This window comes from Acanthaster planci, linkage group LG09 (assembly GCF_054643075.1).
Source record: "Acanthaster planci isolate LZ-2023a linkage group LG09, COTS_SCS, whole genome shotgun sequence".
NCBI lineage: Eukaryota > Metazoa > Echinodermata > Asteroidea > Valvatida > Acanthasteridae > Acanthaster > Acanthaster planci.
In genome coordinates, this window is record NC_141785.1 from 6,661,947 (window position 1) to 6,685,054 (window position 23,108).

General features: G+C 39.4%; 4 protein-coding genes across 5 annotated transcripts; all 4 read right to left on the reverse strand.

The window, feature by feature from the left end:
• Positions 1-1,443: 1,443 nt before the first annotated feature.
• On the reverse strand, positions 1,444-8,555 carry LOC110989064 (fatty acid-binding protein, heart-like). Of its 2 annotated transcripts, none has more exons than XR_015426562.1 (4): positions 8,177-8,555; positions 5,523-5,698; positions 4,148-4,419; positions 1,444-3,358 (listed from the first exon to the last, which is right to left on the reverse strand). XR_015426562.1 is itself a non-coding variant. In XM_087141710.1 (4 exons), exons 1-4 carry the CDS (start codon positions 8,250-8,252, stop codon positions 3,308-3,310), a joined length of 417 nt encoding a protein of 138 aa, XP_086997836.1. In that variant the 5' UTR covers positions 8,253-8,552; the 3' UTR covers positions 1,444-3,307. The 2 variants fall into 2 exon arrangements, 1 of the variants encoding a protein (XP_086997836.1); XM_087141710.1 differs by having other exon boundaries at positions 4,306-4,419; positions 8,177-8,552.
• Positions 8,556-9,499: 944 nt separating this feature from the next.
• Positions 9,500-15,496, reverse strand: LOC110989063 (fatty acid-binding protein, liver-like). Its single transcript, XM_022253168.2, has 4 exons — positions 14,993-15,496; positions 12,590-12,765; positions 11,752-11,865; positions 9,500-10,767 (listed from the first exon to the last, which is right to left on the reverse strand). Exons 1-4 carry the CDS (start codon positions 15,066-15,068, stop codon positions 10,717-10,719), a joined length of 417 nt encoding a protein of 138 aa, XP_022108860.2. The 5' UTR covers positions 15,069-15,496; the 3' UTR covers positions 9,500-10,716.
• A 789-nt stretch (positions 15,497-16,285) lies between these two features.
• Positions 16,286-21,225, reverse strand: LOC147798064 (fatty acid-binding protein-like). Its single transcript, XM_087141709.1, has 4 exons — positions 20,530-21,225; positions 18,474-18,655; positions 17,796-17,912; positions 16,286-17,520 (listed from the first exon to the last, which is right to left on the reverse strand). Exons 1-4 carry the CDS (start codon positions 20,597-20,599, stop codon positions 17,464-17,466), a joined length of 426 nt encoding a protein of 141 aa, XP_086997835.1. The 5' UTR covers positions 20,600-21,225; the 3' UTR covers positions 16,286-17,463.
• A 143-nt stretch (positions 21,226-21,368) lies between these two features.
• On the reverse strand, positions 21,369-23,007 carry LOC110989065 (histone H2A-like). Its single transcript, XM_022253171.2, has 3 exons — positions 22,775-23,007; positions 22,282-22,484; positions 21,369-21,873 (listed from the first exon to the last, which is right to left on the reverse strand). The coding sequence occupies exons 1-3, from the start codon at positions 22,878-22,880 to the stop codon at positions 21,784-21,786; spliced, it is 399 nt and encodes a 132-aa protein (XP_022108863.1). The 5' UTR covers positions 22,881-23,007; the 3' UTR covers positions 21,369-21,783.
• Positions 23,008-23,108: the final 101 nt, after the last annotated feature.

The window sequence follows — 23,108 nt, forward strand, 5'->3', positions numbered from 1 at the left end:
CATAAGTTGCTGTTGCTTATACTAAGTGAGCAATGCAGAAACTTCAGACATGTTATTAACCGCGTCACCCTGACAACAGGTCATTGGCAATTCTTTATCTGATTGGCTAAGTAAACTTTGGGGCAAAGCAAACAGTCGTTGCACGTATAATCGCGATTAATGCTACACTTTGAACCCGTGTCGATATCACGTGGTGTCAACGATAGTTTTATTGGTAACGTTTTCAATTAAAGATCAGTCACACTAATTTTATGCAAAACGGTTTTTAAATAGGGAATTGGTTATTATTATCTATATAATTACTAACTGGGCAGCATCTCTTCGCATTTGTAAAAAAAAGTCATTTTGGGGAGTTCAGCTCCATTCTGAGAATGCTCAGAGTAAAAAAATGCGTCGTTCGGGACAGCAAACAAATCTAGCGATTCAATGATGTGATAATACGCCTCTCATTGCCCAAAAGTTTCTTGACCTTGCGGTCGTAATAGGCTGTTAGTTTCCTTGCCGGTCATTCTCGGCAAATGACCGCAGCCATCTGCCTGAATTTCATCGGAACCTTTCTCCGGTTCATATTGGGACGACTCAACTGAATCATATGATCTAGTGTTGACATCACCTTGACTTGTCAGATCAACATTGTCGACGTAAAATCAGTTCCCAAGTCGCTCTCAGTGACCGACCTTATCTAACTCACAGTTAAGTTCGAGTAAGCACAGCCCTCATGAGCGCGGGCGCGTTCGCCCGAAATAATGAAACAGTCGTATAATCTCAGAGTCGTAGTGTGACGTCATAAAAACTGGTTTCTGTTGGATGCTCCCAACGACTTTTGTTTTCATTTTGCCTAATATGAAGGGAGAACTTCAAGTCGTGCTTTTGACGTCAGTATCAATCTTTATTTAGATTTTTACGTTTGTAGATCGTTTAATTCATCTACTATGCATCTGCATAGTCTACAGCTGATGAGATGCCGTACTAACCAGCACCAACGCTGCTTCTTACCGAGTACCGTTGTACTTTTGAACCCTTTGGATGGTGCGATATGTGAAGCTGGCAACGTCCATTCTTTCAAAGAGAAGGCAAATAACTTCCTTCTTTCATTGGATCATGATTTATCTCATGCATGGCTTTATTTTTCTTTTCTACATGGTTTTTACTTAATGCTTCGGGTTTGTGTGGGTTGCTAGATGGTAACTTAGAGCTTTTGTGCTTTTCTTACTCAGCCCTTTTCGTCTTTTTATAATAAAGTAGTACTAAATTTCATAAAAAGTGAAATACAATTATTGTGAATTATCGATGTGACTGATCTTTAAACCATATCCTAGCTTGACCGACGATATACATGTGTAACCTCAGCTGACTAGTGTGGGCAAGACTGCAGAGAAATAGGAAGAGGAAAAAGAATTCTCAAACACGGTTCAATAATTCCAACCTCAATTAATACCACAATTAAAGGGAATCAGCGATCAATTATCTTTTAATACAAACATTCATAATGTTCTTTTCTGTCTCAGTCAACCTTGTTTTTAATTTTTATTTCACTATTTTGAAGCCCATTTGACTGCTCTTTTCGTTGTATGCTAATATTTTTTTTTCTTCATGAGCAACACTGTGATGTCATCCCAGGAGAAATTTTTTTTCTTTGCTGATTCTTTGGTATTTATGTACATAGCAATAAGCATCAATCACATTTTTAGAAATGCTTTCACTGAGTGCATGCTCGGTTTTCAATTTGAACAGAAGAAAACCTATGCACTGAACTATATGTCTTCCCTGAATGACATCCCAGCAACAGCGCCCTCAGTTCTCTAGGAAAGGGTTGATAGTGTTAAACATTTCAAAGTACAATTTTCAGTGTATTTTTTCTCAGATCGAAATGGAAAAGACTTTTCATACATCGAAGAAGAGTACAAAGTTTCAGAGAAATTGTATCTAAAGAAAAATTCATTGCAGCAACACTTTAAAGGAATAAACCCTCTGCTAGCCCGTGGTGTCATCAGCGTCCTCTCCTGCTCTCTTAGAGATAACTGCATGTTCAAAATGATCCATAAACCAACTATCAATACTTCGAAGTATCTTGCACCTGTCTAAATGAAGTTCAAAAGTGTCTGTGAAGTATCCTTAATACGAAAACCGAGCTTTTGGTAATCAGACATATCAAACACATGTACATCACTCATAACAACCATTAGACACAAAAGTTATATGAATAATATACTACAGAAAGTGTTTCTTATCAAGAGAGGGCTTGCGGTAACACCATGTCGATAGATCTCCTTTTTTTTCTTTTTAAAGAGGTACGGGTATGGTTCTGTTAAGAACTGGTGATAGCGTACTCGACGTTTCGGCCGTTGCACTATGGTCATCCTCATCACGAGTGAGAACACTCACAGGCTCTTATCAGAACCATACCTCTTCCAAAAAAAAAGAGACCTATCCACATGGTGTTACCACAAGCCCTCCCTTTAGTCTATCTCCACCATGCAAAATTCATGTCTTATCCGTTTTTATCAAATTAAGGAAAGGCCATGCTTTCGATCATTCAGTTTGTAGATGGAGAAGAATATATAGTTTTTTTTTTGTTCAGTGGTCAACGTGAAACAAACATGCACTTAATTCCAGATGGAAGATGTGTTTATGCCGACGAGTGAAAAGAAAATCACTCTAAAAAAGAGTAAGTCCCGTATTAGACCACTCTCAGTAAAGTGACAACCGCTCTGAAAAGGGTGAAACCACTCCAAAAGAGTGAATTTCTACTCTCTAAAGAAACCATATAAAGGGCAATCCGAGAAAGAGTTGTCCTTTATATGGCTCCTGTTTTAGAGTAATTTTCACTTGTTTGGAGTGGGTTTTCACTTTTTTGCAGTGGATTTTCACTTGTTTGGAGTGGGTTTTCACTCTTTTGGAGTGGATTTTCACTTTTCTACCGGTACTTTTTTGGAGAGTTAGTTTTTCACTATTTGCCCATCCCGTCAATTATAGCCAATATATACCTTTAAAACAGTACAACTTAATTACCAAACATTTCCCGAGACGAATGTTCAAAGTTGATGAGTCTAGAATGTGCACAAATCGAAACAAACTGAGTAGTAAAAGGCTCACGGATTCATTCGTTTTCTATGTTTCTCGCTTTCGAGTTTACAGAGGCCAATCCTCTGTTCTATTACGAAAACGTATGGTACCCCAGACTGATAGGTAGGGTTTGGTAATATAGCGTACTTTAATCTTTAACTTCGTAATTCATGCATGGCATGAGTCACCATTAAACTAGAATCGTGCATATCTACTTTCCATTGACTCACTCCCCTGGTGATTACAGTCTCTTGTAAAGTCGTGTCGAAGTCACAGCACCAGTTGTTATGACCTAAAAAGCAGTGAAAATTCTGATATTTGTTAATTATTTCACCCAAATGTATGTCATAGGCGAAAAATTCATGCCTAAGCAACTGATGACACATTTTTTAACTCGGGGGTTATTGGTCTTAACCATACCAAGCGAAGACCAGTCGGCACGAAAATGTGTGGTTACCTATTTGAAATAGAGCAAGGTGATATGGACAGTGGTATATTTATATACGCATTAACAGGAGAACGACCAAAGAAGAGACACCAACAGAGAAAACTGACATTCCTTTTTTCTCTTTGACTCCATATTGACGTTTCATTTTGAAGGAAGCATTTTAAACTGTTCATGTCCAGGATGTATGGATGGCGTCATGCCCCACTCTTTCTAAACTTGGTTTCAGTTAGCCCTTAGGTGTGCTGATCCTCGTCAACATCCCTGCCCCCCGACGATAGAGTGATCGACGTCGTTACTATCTCACCTTAAATTAATACAAACTGCTATTTAACGTGCCTTGCGAAGTGGCGTGATTTGTTTCTATCAAGTAGAATTTATCTTAGCAGCTTGGACATGAACTGATTTCAATATTGACATTGGCCTGTGTAACCATAGGTGCCTTTAAGAGTGCAAAGTCGCACACGAAGCATCAGTAAACTTATCAGTTGAATATAAAACAATTTTCTCAAGCTGTAATGCGCGAAGTGAACACCTGCACAGAGTTTCAATAATTAATTGATTAAACTAACTTGCCCTGTCATTCTGTCTGATAAATTGGTCGCCCGAATGCAGATATTTTTTGTCACCAATTACCTTTCTTGTATCTTGTAAACCGAAAGTGGAATAGATCTCGACAGCGTCCTCAAGATGAGACTTTTCCTATTTTGTCCACATCAAAGAATTGAAGATTTCGGTCAATATCTTCTCTTTGCTTTTCATCTTTTTCAAGTTATTCCAAAAATTTCACCAACCATCTCAATATCTCCAGCTGCATTAAGCGTTCGGTTGTACGTTGCCGTTGGCCCGTTCCCATCTGCTGGCGTCTCAACGTGTTTCAAGGTAGTGCCATCCAAGGTGTAAACATTCTGTAAAAGGGAAAATTTTAAGAACGACCATCAGCCAGTGTGAAATCACAAAACCTTTCTCACAAGTGCCAGTTACAAAATTATGCAATTTATTGTCATTGCAGATTTGTTGCAGTAAATATCAGTCGAGTTCGGCCGGCCTATTCTTGACATGGGTTTTTGTTCTCGCGCTCGAACGGCGGGAACACGACGCAGGAATACTGTTCTTGGAACGGGATTACACACCACCTCCTCGTGAGGGTTTTGCACGAACACACGGAAAAACTCGTGAGATTTGGATTTTTGAAAAGCCATGCACAATAAGTAGAGAGATAGCTTACAAAGCCAGAGACAATGGGAAGTTTTGCAAAATGATCATTAATTATTTTCCATAACCCAGAAATGAACGTTCCTGTTTAAATAAAAAAGAATTCAGCCCACTTATCCAAACATTAACTGTCGAATAAGGTACGTGGACGCCGCCATTTTGCATGTTGCTTGCCACTAACTATCGATAACCGGTTGTATGCTCCCGGCGTTGGAGTGGCTGACCCACGAACAACACATCGAGCTGATCGTGAACAAACGAGAACTAGCTGGCCGAACTCAGTTGATATCGTGAAAGAAATGTTTAAGAGAGCACCTCTAAGGAACACATGTTTTCTCTGAAACTCTTGTGCATGTCAAACAATACCTACATGCATAGCTTGGCATGCACAAGGTTCCCCCTTTTCTCTGTTTTCTCAGAATGACGCAATCTACATTCAGAATTCGCATCTTGGCATAAACAGAAAAAAATCCCTACTTTGCTTGTTAAAGTTGAGCTTTGAAGACAAATGACACTGCGTTCTATTTGGATGCTTCCATATTTATTTGAATAGACGCAATCAGAGAAAACATGTTTTCCTTAGAGGTGCTCTTTAATAACTTGAACTCAGCATGAGGGCGCTATTCGTTTGCCACATTCAACGCTTGCTTAGCGTAGCTCTTGAAACTGTCATCAAACGGTATCATTTTTATTAGTCTGCTTGTTCAGGAAAACAATTTTAGGAGCGTTAACTGTTAAATGTATGTCAAATGAAACAGTTTCAGCATGGGTCTCGATGTACTTTCTCCAGTCAAACCTTAGTTTTTCTTCCATCTGGTGTGGTTAGTTCCAGTTCCTCTCCCAGATTAAATTCGACCACAACCGTAGTTTGGGTTGTCGCTGTCGTAAGCTTGAAGTGTTTGCCGTCAGCTGTTTCTATGGTTACCTCAGGGACAGCACTGTTACCGATCTTACGAAACTCTTCTTTCACACCTGTGACGTAGAGTATCAATCACTTAAAAAGTCACTACCTTTGCAGAAGAATCCCTCCAATTCTGTCGCATGCACTTGTCATTCTGGCCCTTGACGTAACCTGACTACTCTCGGCACGTTAGGGGATTACCATACCTGCTCAGTAGGCATTTTTATGACATGAAGTAAGGGAGACATTACTTTCTCTACCAATGCCCTCTTGATAACTCCTGTGAGCGGATCCAGACCACAGACAGGGAAGGGAATTCACATACTTTTGGAGACTTTCTGTCGTTTTGTTTTCCCCGTTGAATGTTAACAGGGTGAAAAACAAGTTCTGTACGCAAAATATCATTCCATGCTGGAACGGTATAGGAACTTGACCAACTGGAAATAAGTCTACGCACATTAGACTATTTACATATCACATTATTGGAACTTCGTACAGAGAATATAGATTTTTCATTGTGTCTTCGGATCTTCCTTTAGTAAGTAGAAGGATTTTTTCTTCAAGTATTACGTTTAATACATTGGTTACGATTGTGTATGCAACGACTATTTGACGTGGCTAAAATCACCATTGCAAGGCATAAATCACATTCAAATGGAAAATTACCGGTACTCAGGCTGTTTTTTTGCAAAATGGTCCGTACCTAATTTTTTCGAAACAGCCGAAGGTGCAGCTTTAATGATAAATAAAACTGTACCTGAAAATTCGGCTTTAATTGACACTGAAAAAAACCTTGCATCGATCTATCCTCACTGTCGACAAATGGCTACACAGCATTAATTCTTTCATGGTTTGTGACTAACGACTGCCCTTCGCATATTGTAACAGCAAACTCAATTTGTTCAGCGTGCCATATATGAAGAAGCTTTTAATGCTTAGTATTTTGTATTATACTATAGTATTATACCCTTGATTCACTTTGGATGTAATGACGAAGAATTTATAAAATGTGAAATATAAATTATCCGCCCCATAGATTATATTCGTCCGAGTAATATAAACCTTATTGTAAGCTTTAACCTGTCTTCACTTCAACTAAGGCCTATTCAGAACTGAACTTTTTTCGCGAGGACTGAGAACTCTTCTGGAATCAAAGATATGGAACCGTGTCTTATCTGAAATATTCAGTGACATGAGTTATGACGGGGTTCACCGTCGAAGGCACTTTAGAGCTGGTAATAAATAGTGCCTGTATAATGAACACCATCTGTAGGCCTAAAGGGCGAGCAGTGTGCAATATTTATGGATCATGGCATGGTTGGAATGAATGTGTGTATCATAATGTTATTATCCTGGAATCACTCAATGATTACACTGCAGTACACCTGTTTCATGTGCACCGTGTTATTAGTTCAAGTGAAACTGTGAAATTTCTTGTATCTTGACCGTTCCCAAAGCGGCACTGCGTCAGCGTGAGTTGGTTCTACTTTAATTAAGATCTCTCTGCTCTTTTTCTGTGACGAATATTTAAATATTAATGTTTTATCTATTTTGATCTCACAGTAAAACGATTAATTACCAAATAATATTACTCTGGCGTTCCTGTACAATTTCTAGGACGTTATCTGAAAATTAGTTCTGTTGAAAGTTACTTTAAATCGATAACATGCCGAGCTGGCTACCATGCAATATGACCATCAGTCCTATATAATTTATTTATAGAGTTATTGCACCACTTCACTGAGCTAAATGCGCGCATACGGGCCTCCAAGTCATAACTACAAGGCTGGAGAAACTATACACGTCAGAGTGACAACCTTGCGGCAGTAAACGCTTTGAATAATAAGGTACCCAAATAATTATAATAATTGACGCATGATTCTTGAACACTGGGGGGCACACGTGTTTTTCGTTTTGTACATATTCCATGCCGCTTTTAATGCTAGTTACACAGAGTACCCCGGTAAGGGTAAAATGGTATTTCAAAACACATTCAAACAAATAAATCAATGTGACAGCTTCCTTGTAATTTAAATTATCTTGGTATTTTTTTCAACATGTCGTGATTACTAGTTACTACATGTATAAGCTGTGAGTTAAGCACAAATGTACTTCAAAATACAATCGGTATTCAAGTCAATCAATAATAGACAGATTTGCCATGCTTACAGTGACTAGAATGGAAAATCCCAATTTTCATAGGCTGGATCATAGTATTAACCGAAAATTCATCTTATAAGTGACTTAACTCGGTTAGAAGTAGCTGCGATAGGGACATGATTACAAATCATGTGAACCCTTATTCGCATCAGGTGGTACAGATTAACCGTTTTTATGAGTCACCGCTCAGCCATGTTCCCCTATGGTAGGCCTATACAACTGTAAAAACTGCTAGCGTTTGAATCTCTTTGATTTTACGGGGAATACTAAAAGAAAAAACCTTAGACAGTCATCTTGCAGCTCCAAATCATACATGACATATACACAAGTACGTACTAAGATTCCGGACATACTTTTGATATCCATACTTTGGGCGATTGTTTACTTACCGAGTGCCTTCATGAATTCGTCCAAATTTTTACTAGTATCAGGGTCCAGCTTGTACTTGCCGTTGAATTGCGCCATTTTCTTTCGCTGGACAAACTCCTTACACACGCTGAATGCAGTGCCTGGGTATCAGTTTGGGCGTATACGGATATGTGTTGACAAAAGTAGAGATCTCAGACCTGCCTGCTTCCCTTCCAAGGGGGTTCGACTTAACAAGCGAGTTACACCCGGCGCAATGGAACGTACCGCTCTCAGTTGTGATAAGAGTAACCACCATCGCAGTCTGGTTTGCGTCTACACATCCGGATATTACGTACTGCTGCTCGTTGATCAACATCAACGCTGAATGTCGCGTTCATCCTATACGCGGATGTACGCAGAACGGAAATAAAGGGAAAGAGAGCAGAGACAACTGTACTGTACTGTAACTTTACTGTACAAGCATTACCGTTCAATAATACCACGGTGCATTTAGCTCAGTTAATTAATTTTGTCTTGTAATAATTTTATGTAATGAGCCTTAGGCCATCTGTGCTAGTTTATGCATTCACAAATGGACGTTGTTCAATCAGATTCCGTGATTTTTGTCTTCGTTCTTTAGGAGAATCAGACATTGACACAATTAGCTTACGTCAGCTCCAGCCGTGTTTTAAAATGCGCTCCAGCATTTAATTAAATAAAGGAGTCAAGAATATTTTAAAGCTTAGCGCGTTGGTGCTGTATTAGTAAGCATTATTAATTACAATGATAAAGTAATGACGAATTGATAATTGATGTTTATATTGCACTGCTTTGCTCAGCGAGACACTGCGCTATGTGCATGTCATGGGAGGTACAGTGTACATGTATATGTATTCTGTTACTGTGTGAGGCTGAGGGCCGTGGGTGTACGGAACGCCAGATGTACCAATTTATGATATTACTGGAGAAAATTAATGTTATTTGATAGAAGGGGCGATTTCACAAAGCTGCATGCTGTGCATATTTATCCACAAAACTGTCCAGCTAAACTGTTTACCAGCCGAAATGCATTACAATGGTCAGATTAAACTATGACGTCTGTTTCGGGGTGCGCAAACGTGGATGAAAAACAGTTTTAGCGCTTCGCTGATCTGATCGCAGTACTTAAACGCATGGGCATGCACATTTCATTGCTAAGTAAAAGGCTTTGTTTGCTTAATACTGAAGTCCGAGTAACGTAACCAGATAAGATGGAAGTCAGACACCTCTTGACTCACTCCGCTATATTGACCATACTTAGTATCACTGTGTCACTAGTTTTTGCCAATATAAACATCGAACAATGGACGTAATCAACACTGAACTATTGATATTTAAGTGCCTTTTATTAAACATAGCTTCTCTGTAGCCACATCGGTTTCTTTTCCTTGGTATATACCAAGATCTTTGTTATCATTCCCTCGAGTGTCCCTGTCTAGGTAAGCATTAAAGTTAGTGTAATTTCCTGCCAACCAAATGTTAAACAATTGCTCTGGCAAATGTTTGCATTTTTTACCCACCACATGGAAATTTCCTGTTTCTTCCTATATAATTATAAAGCTCATGGGAGGAAGTTTTTACTAATCGTTTTAACAGTCTTACCTTTCCTGAACAATCAGTGTACATTTGGGCAATTTTTAATGCGTAGTGAAGATCAGAAAACCACAAAAAATGCACTGAACTTTAACACCGTTGTGTTAAGAAATTTCATTCAATGAAGAATCGTTACTGTAATGTTCAACGTACGAACTTGAGACTCGATTCCAAAGGATTCGAAATCAATTCCAAAAACTGCGGACAAGTTACTGACCGCGTTGCCCTGACAACGAGTCATTGGCAAATCTTTATCAGCTTGGCTCAGTAAACTGTGGGTCAAGATAAATAGTCATTTCACGTATAATCACGATTAATGCTACACTCTTACTTGCTAACGAGTATATCCTTATGAACAAAATTATGACGTCATCCCAAGAACAATGTCTTTTCTTTGCATATCCTTTGCCGTTTCTGTACGTAGCAATTAGTACTAATCCCTTTCTCAGAAATGTTTTTTTCAGTAAGTAAATTCTCGGTTCGCAACTCTGTCTTTCCTGGATGACATCACCGCAACTACGCCCTCTGATGTCCAGGAAAAGCGTGAAGAATTACTTTTCAATGCATTTAAATAGATGGCAATGAAAAAGAACGTTCATACATTGAAAAGAGTACAAAGTTACGGAAGTTTCATTCTATGTACACTTTAAAGGAATAAAGTCTTTACTAACCCGCTGTCAGCCCTGTCCTCTCCTGCTGTCATTGGCGATGGAAACGGGGGGGGGGCAGTGCCCCTCAGGAAATATTGGAATATATTGAATAATAACAAAAGACACTTGGATTTATTTGTTTTCTACTCTTGGAGGCGCACTATCGTGAACGCCCGTATTACAAAAACGTTCCTTGGACTGAACGTACTTCAGTCTTTAACTTAGAATTCATGCATGTCATGAGTCACCATAACTAGAATCATGCAGGTCTACTTTCCATTGACTCATTGCCCTGGTGATCACAATTTCTTGTAAAGTCGTTTGGCAACAACAGAACCAGTTGTCATAACCTGAAAAAAAAAAGAAATTTAAGAAAGTTCTGATTTGTTTAAAGTGTTACACAAAGATGCAGGTGACGGGGGACATATAAGCAGCTTATGACGTGTTGTTGAATTCTGGTATTAAAGACCTTGTTGTGGAATTGAACCCATGCATAACTAAATTTATATTATTTAAAGAACAACGATCAAAGAAGAACAACATCACGGGAAAGAGACATCTCTTTCTTCTCTCAATACTGACATTTCATCAGAAGAAGGTATTTTAAACTTCCTTGCCAAGATCTATGGGTCCAGGATGTATGGACGGAGCCACGCCCTGCTCTTTCTAAGCGCTAACTTGGTTTCAGCTTTACAGAAGCCATTAGATGTGCTTGTCTTTGTCGACATCCCCCCCCCCTCACATCGACGATTGAGTGATCGACGTCGTTACCATCTCACCTTAGTCTAATGCACACTGCAGATTCACGTGCCTTGCAAAGTGGCGTGGTTTGATCCCATCAAGTATAATTTATCACAGCAACTTGGACATGAATTGATTTGAATATTGACATTGGCCTGCGTAACCACCGATACCTTTAAGTATGCAAAGTCGTTCACGAAACATCAGTAGACTTACATGTATCAAGTTAATATCAAGCACCACTTCCCTGGAGCGGTAATACGGTACATATATGTGAACACCTGCACGGAGGTTCAGTAATTGATTGATTGAAGTACTTTGCACTGCCAAAACTGTTGGGTGAATTGATTGTTCAAATTCAAATTCAGTCCTTCTGTGTCACGAATTACCTCTTTCTTGTATCGTTCTCTCACGTCCGTGGTCAATTTGAACAATTTGAATTCGAAGAGATCTCAACAGCTCTTCCGTTTTGTAATCTTTAGGACTTTTTCCGCGTGAAAGTAATGAAGATTTTGGTTAATCGAAAGTTACAAGCATTTATCTGTTCTCTTTGCTTTTCATCTTTTTCGAGTAATTTCAAAAATTTCACCAACCATCTCAATATCTCCAGCTGCATTAAGTATTCGGTCGTAAGTTGCCGTTGGCCCGTTCCCATCTGCTGGCGTCTCAACGTGTTTCAAGGTAGTCCCATCCAAGGTGTAAACATTCTGTAAAAGGGAAAATTTTAAGAACCATCAGCCAGTTTGAAATCACAAAACCTTTACCACGAGTGTCATTTATGCATATACTGTCAGTATAGGTATGTCACGGTGAGAGAAATATTTGATACATGAAGCTCGACATGAGGGCGCTATTCACATGTCATGGGTGTATACATAATACCCTAACGGTTCCCTGTAGCACAGTGCCTACACTCTGAACGTCCTAACGAAATATCGAGGTCTAGCTGTTTATTCGGGAAAACAACAATTTCAGGGGCGTAAACGGGCCGGACGGAATATTGACTGTTTTCTCTGATTTTATTTGTTCAAAAAAATATGAAAGTATCCAAATCGAACGCAATGTCATTTGTCTTCAGAGCGCAACTATAACAAGCTTAAAGGGGCATTTTTGTTCATGCCAAGTTGTGAATTCTGAATGTATAGATCGCGTCATTCGGAGAAAACTGAGAACACGAGGGGAACCCTCGCCCTGTGTTCGTAGTGGATAAACCTTGGGCTATTGTTTGGCAAGCATGGAAAAAACCCTTTTAAATTTGTTACAGTTAAGCTCTGAAGCCAAATGACTCTGCGTTCGATTTGGATGCTTCCATATTTATTTGAACAGATAAAATTAGAGATAACCTGTTTTACTTAGAGGTGCTCTTTAAGTTCATCGCAAAACAGGGTGAGTGTGCATGTCTCGACAGACTGTCTCAATCTACAGTCAGACCTTAGTTTTCCTCCCATCTGCCGTGGTTATTTCCTGTTCCTCTCCCAGATTGAATTCAACCACAACGGTAGTGTAGGTAGTCACTGTAGTCATCTTGAAGTGTTTGCCGTCAGCCGTCTCTATGGTTACTTCAGGGACAACACTGCTACCAATCTTACGCATTTCTTCGCTCACACCTGTGGCATAGAGTATACATCACATAAAAAGTCAATGACTTTTTGCTGAAGATTCCTTCCAATTCTACGCCACCGTTGCTATCCCCAACTCCTAACCTGACTACACTCGTTGGGGAATAACCACACCACCAGTAGGTTTTGTTGGTGACTGAAAGCACCTTATCCCTATATGCACTTCGTACATTGGAGAATCACCATAACTGCACAGTAGTCATTTTACGAACGGAAACTGATGGAACTGTGTCTGTGACAGTTTCACCGTCGAATGCGTGCGAGCTGTGTTATAACATAGTGCTTATAATATTAATGAACACCATCTGAAAGGGAAAGCAGTGTGTAATTATTATCGATCATGGCAACACGGGATGGAATGAATTCGTACATCATATTATCCTGGAATCACACAATGATTACAGATAACCTCGTTCGTATGCACCGTGTTATTGAAACTAAACTGTGGCATTTTTAGAAATAATCTTAAATTCCCAAACAGCGGCATTGCGTTAGTGTGATTTGGTCGACTGTTGAGATCTCCCTGCTCGTTTTCCCTGACGAATATTGAAATATTATTGGTTTATCTATTTTGATCTCATTGTAAAACGATTATTTATGGAATAAATGATATTACTTTGGCGTTCCTGTAATAGTTTTAGTTCGTTATCTGTAAAATGATTCTGGTTGAAAGTTACTGTCAACCGATGTTATGTCAAACTGGCCACTGTGCATTATGCAGTATGGATATAGTCCTGTGTAATTTATTGATGGGGTTACTGCACTATTTCACTGAGCTAAATGCGCGCATACGGGCCTCCAAAGGACGAGAAGGCTGGAGAAACTACACACGGCAATGACAACCTTGAGGTAGTAAAGGCTTTAAATTATAAACCTAAACAATTATAATAATTGATACGTGATTCTTGAACACTGGGTACATATTCCATGCCGCTTTTAATGCAGCCAGTTACACAGAATACCCCGGTAAGGGTGAAATGGTATGCAAAACACACTCAATAAAATCAAATGTAGCAGTTTTTTGTGATTTAAGTTAATTGGTAATTTTTTCAACAAAGTGTAGTGATTACAAGTGCAACCTAACTAAGCAGCGAGTTAAGCACAAACTTAATTACTCCAAAACAAAATCCGTAAGTCAAAGAATACAGACAGATGCTATGCTTACCCTTCACCTGGAATGGAAAATCCTGCTAATCTTCCAGTCAAAATTGTATTGTGTCATAATCCATATTTTTTCCAAACTGTCGAATTGAACTCCACAATGGCGTGTCTTTTCAACACAAAATGGTAAACTCTGGCCCTACATGTTTACAATCTTTTGATGTCAAGCAGCAATGTTACCTAAAAAAGCTTTTGTTATTTAAGGCCAGTTAAAATATTTTTTAGGTTTATACTGCCGCTCTCCTGACAAGATTTTCACGACTTGCTGGCTCTTTAAGCCTATAGTTTTCTTTTCTTAGTCGACTAATTTTATTTTTTTCAGACAAACTTCCGACCAAAGTTCCTTTGACGTGCATTCAAACAGCAAAATGATTTCAGTTTTTGTGCCTATGATGCTCATACCGTTTTTGTGTCAATATATACTCACATCATTCTATCATTGTCTCAATTATTGACGTCTTCCGGATTAGCATATTCAGTTCGTGCGACATTGTTCTGTTTAGCCACGCCACAGCGCAAGGACACACAGACGACATCCCATGAAAAATTTGACAGGGGAAGTTCTCATGATTGTTTTGCCATCTGCTATGCTATATAAATTACCAATAGTTCACTATTCTTCATATTTGAAAGCAAAGAAGCGGAATTTAAAAATTTCCTGCTCCGCCGATTTTTTCACAGGCTGGGTGATGTAAACCAAACAAATAATCTCAACTGGCCTAACTCGGCTACCTGTTTGTGAATGTGTGCATACAAATTGTGTCAACCCGTAAGTCACATCACCTTAGCCAATGTACATGTATTTTTATTAGCCGAGGCGCAACCATGGAGGAATGTTCAGCCATGGAGGAAGGAATTTTTCTTTCTCCATGGTTCAGCGTACTTTACTTCACGAACCCCCCTTCACAATGTAACTGGAAAAACTAAAACAAAGGCAATAAGCATGCAGTTCCAAATCTGGCATGTGACACCATACACTACCGTCCACAATTTACCGTGCCCATACCTTCAATTTAAATTGATTCAACCAAACTCGCACTGAATGTTCACTCACCGAGTGCCTTCATGAATTCTTCCAAATTCTGGCTGTTGTCAGGGTCCAGCTTGTACTTGCCGTTGAATTGCGCCATTTTCTTTCGCTGGACAAACTCCTTACACACGCTGAATGCAGTGCCTGGGTATCAGTTTAGGCGTACAGTAGTTACGTTATACGTGACCAAACTACAGAGAATGCAGAGGTGAACCTTTTATCTCTCTTGAGATTTCAGAGCTGCGAACCTTGCGCGTACGAAGGAATTCAAGTAATATAAGTCTGAGCCGAAGGATACAGGTCAGAGATTGGCCTCTACACAAGGTAGTCGAGCCAAAGATGGTCGAACTAGGCGTGGTAGTACCGGTAGATGTACATGTACATGTACTGTACTGCCGTGGGTTGTGTTATATTTGACACTTCAGTCTGGTTTGCGTCTACACAACCGGATATTATGCACAACCTACTCAATGATCAACCTCACTGCTGGCTGCCGTGTTCCTATCCTCTACACGCGGATGTGCACAGAACGGAAATATGGGGGCAGAGAGCGGAGGCAACTGTACATGTACATGTACGTGCAAGCGTTACATTCAATTATTATGCACGCACCGCGGACGCGCATTGAATATGTTTCATTAACTTTTGCCTTATCATAATTCTATGAACCCTAGGCCATCTGCGGCGGTTCCAGCATTCACAATATGACTTTGATGTTGTGAAGTCAGACTCATAATTTTGTATCTTTGTTCTTCAGGATCGGAGAAGCAGACATCAATAACACGATCAAGCTCCAGTTACGTTTTAAAATGCTCCCCAACATTAAATTAAATAAATGAGTTAAGAATATTCTAAAGCCTAATTGTCAGTGCCTTTATGCTTTATTAGTGAGCTGAGCAGCGTGGGTGTTGACAGGTTGAGAGGGGGCAGATGAATGCTGTCCCTCAGACACCCCTCCTCCTAAAAGTGGGTTTCGTAGGATCTGTGCATTTGTACGTATTTTTAAATGCAGTCAAAGTCGAAATTCTTTCTTATCCTCTTTGCCCTCTGAGAATTGTCTAATTGACACTAATTTGCCTCATTTCATCAGATGTTATTCCAGTAACCTCGCTGTAATTGAAAAACCTGATCGATGTGTTTCCTAACTTTTGCTGCCATAATCATATGTGCATTTTAAACCAGGATCAGTTCATCGCAGCTATAATTCTTCGTCAGTGTGAGGTTACTATAAACAAAAGACTGTAGAGTGGTCTTAATTGGCCTTAGGCTTGATTTATCACACATAGTTCTTCCGAGGCCACAGAAATGTTCGAACGCTTTAAACTTCAGTTACGTTTATTCTCAGAACACGCCCAGCTCAGTTTGTACAAAAAGTTAGGACACATAGGATAACTTCCGCCCACCTATTGAAAGCGATTGTTGCTAGTGTAAAAGGCAAGTAAATTGTTCAGTTCAAGTATCAACCAAAATCGTATCTCATATCTACAGTTTCATTTGGCAGGATTAAGACTCGGAGTGTGTCATTTCGACAGGAAAAGCAATTCTAATAATCTTCACAAATCACACTGGTCAGCTTGTTAAAAAGAAAAAATCGAGTAAACCGTCTTAGTTTCTCGCCAATTCCGACAGCTGACTTCAAAGGCGTAAATACGTGTATGTATCAGCAACCAGGGGAAGGGGCATTGCGGACGGGGATACTAACCGGCAATAGAAATTTGAAAAGCGGGGACGTGCCGACACCATATGACCCTATTAGGGCGATGTTCATGACACAAATGTACATCGGTAACATGTGTTACATTCCTGCAGAGCCTTACATCAAGACGGTTTATTTATTTTTAGGGGGGGGCGGGTCTCCCTTTTAAAGTTATATTGAATACATTTTGGTTGTTAGAAAGTCCGAAAAATTCTTCACAATCCACCTTCGTTTTTTTCGGGGGGGGGATTCACTAGTCCATCCCTCGGTCACAAAATGGGGATAAACTGCATCCCTAGGATTTACGCCATTGGTTGATTTCCTTGTGCAGGCCTACATTGAGTAAGTGTTACTCCTCCTTCGTTGCGCACAAGTAAAACAAATTATTTTCTCAGTCACTCTGTGAGGGCGCTATTTTATATGGCCACAATAAAAGCTTGGACAGAAGCATCAACAAACTCTAATGATATCAGACAATCCCGGAAATGTAGCTGAGAGCCTGTAGCTCCCTCTGTGCAGTCTGTCGACACTTACTGAAATAAATACAACAAAATTATAGCGTTTAAAATGTTATTTCACACAATTTACTTGGCACAGTTTACTTCAATTTGGCAGAATTTCTCATTTTCCAAAGGTTACTGTTATAATAAGTTCAACTGCTGACAAAAAATTGGATGTATACTTGAAAGCCAACTTTATACAGGCCTATATACCAAAAGGTTTCCAAGTTATTTTGTATTGCAAGTAAAACTTCAGATGCTGATTATGTGACACTGGAAAACAAAATTCCTGCTAAAGTCTACTTTGAAACTCTTTGGTAGATTCGTGTGCTGGAAACCTCGTCAACTTGGCAGATCTGGAAATAAAGATAATGAGGCTTTAATTCGCCATACAGTAATCATGTCATAAAATCAAAATTTGATGTTACCCAAGGGGAAGCATAATTCGCTTTGCTGTTTTTCATTGATTTACACTAAAAATTGCAAATCTGGCTCGAAAGAGAGAAATTACTTCAGCAGGTACATGTACATGAGAATTTAAACATTTATCTTGTGGATTTTTTTTAAATTTTGGGTTGAAGTGAATGCCAAAATGGACGTAGGACATGTACCCAGCTCATTTTACACTCACCATGATTAAATCTCCATCTTCATTAATTTGGCGTATGAATGTGGTGTCTTTATCGTTTGGATTAATGCATTTGTCTCGTTGAATTAACCGTCCATCACCTTCCAGTACTACTGTGCTCTGTAAGTGCAAAGAATAATGTACGTATGTACAAATACGTGTTTACAAATGTACAGGTTGGCTCCAAGAACACTAACGATGTAATTTATACTACTTATGATGGAAGGGGTCATAGTAAAAGAAAGGGCGATCTCTCACAGGAAAAATTACGATTATAAAGTCTATTTAGGGAGCACTAAAAATTCCACTTATATTGGAAACTAATAGCAAAAACGACTTAATGGGATTTTCTGAAGAAAACTGAACAACGCCATAAAACCTGAGAGAAAATGATCATCAAAGTTGCACCCCTGTTAATTTTCAGTGGCCCACTGACGCTTCTTGCCGCGCCCAGGCCATTTGTGCGTTCATAATTATGAATTTATTAGTGAAAAGGTCCATAAGTGGGGGCAATACCTATGACGGTCATGCACGCCCACATTATGAATACACACGAGAAGGATGAGTTGTGTAAGGGCATAATACCATTGGACCTACAGAATTAATCTGCCTTCTTTCATTCTTCAACCCTTAGATTCGTTTCCTTACAGTCAACTTGAAATCATCGTTGTTCATACTTACCTTTACCATTCTCCCGTCTACTGTCCTGTGCTCAAAGTTGACTCCAAGGTCAAACTCCAAGTCGTACTTCCTGAAGGCTGTTGCTGACTGCTTGAACAGGAAGTGCGTACCATCTTTAGTGACTGTGACAACGAGGGTAGGCTTAGTGTAGTTGCCGATTGTACGGAGTAGGGGGTTGACTCCTGTAACAAGGATGACATGTGACATCGAACATAGCGAATTGGTTGTGGTTATTTCTTCTACTTATTACAAAGACAAAAAATAAGGTTATATTCTTATTATAGAGAACGTTGTTGTTTTGAAACTGGACATGATGTCAGCCTTTCACCAAAATGTAGAGAAAAAAATAAAAAAAAACTGAAGAATAAAGATGCTTGGCCAACTCCATATAGCATCGTCGTTTTAAATTCTGGAGATATGTCCTCAGCCTAGCACCTACATGTATCTATAATAATAGATGTAGGCGTACGATATTAAAACGCACACACATCCTGAGCGCAATATTGGACATTAAACGTATTATGGGTTATGATGTCATACACCTTCCGCCCTCCAAACACGTCGTTAAAGTTACAAGGTAACGAAAATTTAGCGAAGCGAGCGGCAGGAGAAAGCCTGTTACTGTTATTGTCACCATCACTTCCTGTGGTTGTCACGCCGTGCTCGGTCCATTATCAAGTCTCACAAACAGAACTCGCATTTCGACCGAGCGACGGGTATGTGCAAAAAGTTTTATTACAATGTGATACAATAAAGTAATATCGTGTGCTTCACTGATTCAGAAGGGGAATCACCTGTCCATTTTGAACCCCACTTAACCTCTACAGATGCAACAGTAGACGCAGTTGTAGAAATCAATGGTCATATTCCATTGCACTCTCTTTGCTTGATTAATAAACTGGTTGATTTCAAAACATTCTATGTTAAAAAAGTACAAAGTACTATGTGGATGTATCCACACTGTCTGAACCGGCACCTGTAAATTAGATATTAATTATGCCAGCAAGGGTCGAAGTGCATCGCTATACAACTCGATCAATAGGGCAAAGTAGCTTCTACGTTATCTGTTTCATGAGATGCACTACGGATGTAATAGTCATTTTCAATGAACAAGTGGTGTTCAGTTGTTTTGATGGTCAAAGTGAATCTTTTAATGCATGCCATTTGGTCAACTTTTTCCTGTCTGGTGAGCATGGTACACTGATTATAAGTACCATTTCTCTAATGGTGGAGAAGACAAAGGATCTTCCGTCTTTGTCAATGTTAAGTTAGATCAATGATTGTCATTACAGTAATCATCATCAACCATTTGAATTGAAACTAATCATTGGCAGTACCAACGACTGACATACAGGCCTAGCATCGTTTGTATTTTCTATTATTTGTGGCCGATTGTGGTCCCCACTCAATAGTATTTCGAGAGATAATCCTAACAAAACGATGGCATTGTAGCTCTTGGCATAATGGTCAATATTTGAATTTGTTCGCTTAATAGGTCAGGCATACGGTAATATCTCGATACCTTTGATGGTCGAGGCACTCTGACACAATGCCACAACAAAGAGCAAAGAGGTCAACACAAACATGTTGTGTTTATCCAAAACTTCCCCTTTGACTGAAGGTGCCGGCTTGTCGGTAGTTGTTGAAGGTTTTAGAGGGTATTTTTAACCATTGGATCTGAGACGACGTAGACCTGGTGTCAGAAATCATGCTCCTTAATGCCTCTCCCTTCCAAAACTAACTCAAAAATCCAATATATGGTGCGAACGTAACCGTTCAATTTATGCTTTTGGGGGATTAAAAAATAGTGAAACATGTTGAGGACATGGCAACACTTGTAAGTAATTCATATCGATAAATCTAAAGTTGACGATCACTTTCCAAAAGTTGGGAGACGTGATTCACAGTATGAAAGCATCTAATTGCGAAACCAAGACTTGGTTTTAAAAAATGTTAGCATCCCCGCGACGCTATGCACTGTACATTTCACTGCAGGTTTAAGAGAGAAGCGACAGTAACTTCAATACACTATATAATTTGTAACTGTCAAACTTACCCAGTGCACACAGAAAAACATCGAAATTATCGCTGGATTTCAGTTTGTACGTGCCTTCAAAATGCGTCATGGCAACGCCCTTGCGGCTGTAATCATCAAGGACAATCGTTTCGGACAGACAACGCTCGATGTACACCTGAAGTCCGGTTAGTATAAACTAGATCAGAAAACTTGGCCACCTTCTTCCAAATAATACGCTGCACAGTTCATTCCACCATAATATTTCGGGTTAATGTTCAACTATTTATTACCCGGCTATAGCCGTATCAATACTGCTCTCATTAATGGCCGACCATTAGTGTTGTTTGCAAGGCTGTCTTCGAGTACAATAAGTTCAATATTGATAGTGCGATATTGACACAATTGACTGTTCGCAAAGCGGTTGCTCAGATTTAGGGAAGTTGTTCGTTGCTCGTAATTGATTGCTGCAGGTCGACATTCAAGGCATTTTATTACCCTTCGTGAAAAAGAACAGTGACCTTTGTCCAACATCAGCATGTAAGAATTAAGCTCCCAGCTCGGAACTTTTCCACGAAACTTTAATACTGTACATGTACTAAACTCAACTATTACGACTTTTAGCTGCGCTTTATGGCAATTCATGTCTGCAAGTCCGATGGCTTTATATAGATTCCAACATCAAGTAGTTTATGAATCGGAAAAGTTATTTTCATTTTTTTATGAACCTTTTAGAATTGAAAGATCCATTCCTCCAGCTAAACCAAGACTTGGATACTTTTCAGACCAAGTTGCAATTATAAATCTACAGCGAAATTTAGAAATATCCGAGTCACGACATCATACCGATTTGAATGAAGACGCACGAAACATGCCACGGGTTATTTACGACTTCGATTTATTTACATTAAAACACAAAATAAACAATGATAAATTTTCACAACTATACAGAAGATAAAACCATTAATGATAGTCCTGTTAAATGCTTATACTAATGCCTTTGAAATGGTAATGCCATTTGTTTGGAAAAACATTGCTGTCGATACAAGTTCCCAGTACAACTGTAAATTTATCTTTCTAAGGCTGTTCCTGGCTAAATTTAATTTCTTAGTGAAGTAAAAACGTGTAAATCGTTTGGCATTCTTTGCACTTAATTTCTAAGTGAAACTATGGCAAAGCGTGAAAGCACTTTTTAGATCAAAGAGATAAATCTAAATGTCTCATTGTTAGATTCAAACCCGTAAATCGAGTGACAAAATTAATGTCCCTAGGTTGCAAGTCGGGTTTATTGTACTCTCAGAATTCCACACTTTGGCTTGGTGGACCCTTGTTTTTGCCAGTTTTCTTGGGAAGCAGAACCGACTGGATGTTGGGCATGACTCCACCCTGCAAGAAATGCAAAGACAGACTTTGTGTTCCATTAGGAAGCATTAATGAGTAGACTTTCACACAAAATGGGGTATCCATTTGCCTTGAATTATAGGCCATTCGCTTACAGGTTTCAACAAAGTTGTTTTCTTAAATAACAAATTTATCACATCGAGGGCTTATAAAGAACTTGATAAGCCTAGAGAATTCGACAATTTATGCAAGAGGGCGTATTTTTCTTGACATTTTTATACATTCTGTAGTTAAACGGGGAATATTGTCAAGATTTCCAAATGAGGCCAAGTCGAACATGGTTAAATCGTGTAGCAGTGAGGCTTCATTAAATGTTTCCCTCGATATTAAATTTCACAATCATTTGAAAATTCATTTCAAATTGTCACAGATATAAATTACGAGTGGATTTACCTGGGCAATGGTCACGTGGCAGAGTAGCTTATTCAATTCTTCATCATTACGGATAGCTAGTTGAAGATGGCGTGGGATGATACGGCTCTTCTTGTTATCACGTGCTGCATTGCCGGCCAACTCCAGGATTTCAGCTGTCAAATATTCTAAGATGGCAGCCATGTACACAGCTGCACCGGAGCCAATACGATGTGCATATTTACCTGGAAAAGAACCATAAACCGAGAGAATTGGCTATTAGTAATGAAATGCTATTTTGTGCCATTCGACGAGAAAAATAATTGATAGCGAAGTTCTTCATGACCCATTTGAGCAAGAAGTATTAATATGGAATATTCTGCTGCCAAATAATGTTGTATACTAGTCAGTCCGTCGCAGAGATTTGATGTAGGGAGAAGTAGGAACAGGTCATACAAAAGTCCACACTTCGTTGGACCTTGGCAACAAAGACGGAAAACGATTTCCTGGTACTGAAAGGACCCTTTAGACTTACCTTTCCTGAGAAATCTGTGAACACGACCGACAGGGAACTGTAAACCTGCCCTTGAGCTTCGCGATGTCGACTTCGATTTCTTGTTGACTTTGCCGCGTCCAGACATCGTAAATTTGAGGTGAAGACAAATCAAACTAAGCAACTCGACTTCTCTCGCAACAATTCGGGATTTGTAGTCGGACGTGATGCAAAGATGATCGAAAGAAATGCCCACCAGAGCACTTGCCGGGCGACGCTGCCCTTATATAGGTAAGAAGGTCCATACCATTTTAGGTTTGGGGACAAGGAGACAGAATTCCCGCGCTTGTACTTTTGTAAGGATAAAAAATCCTAA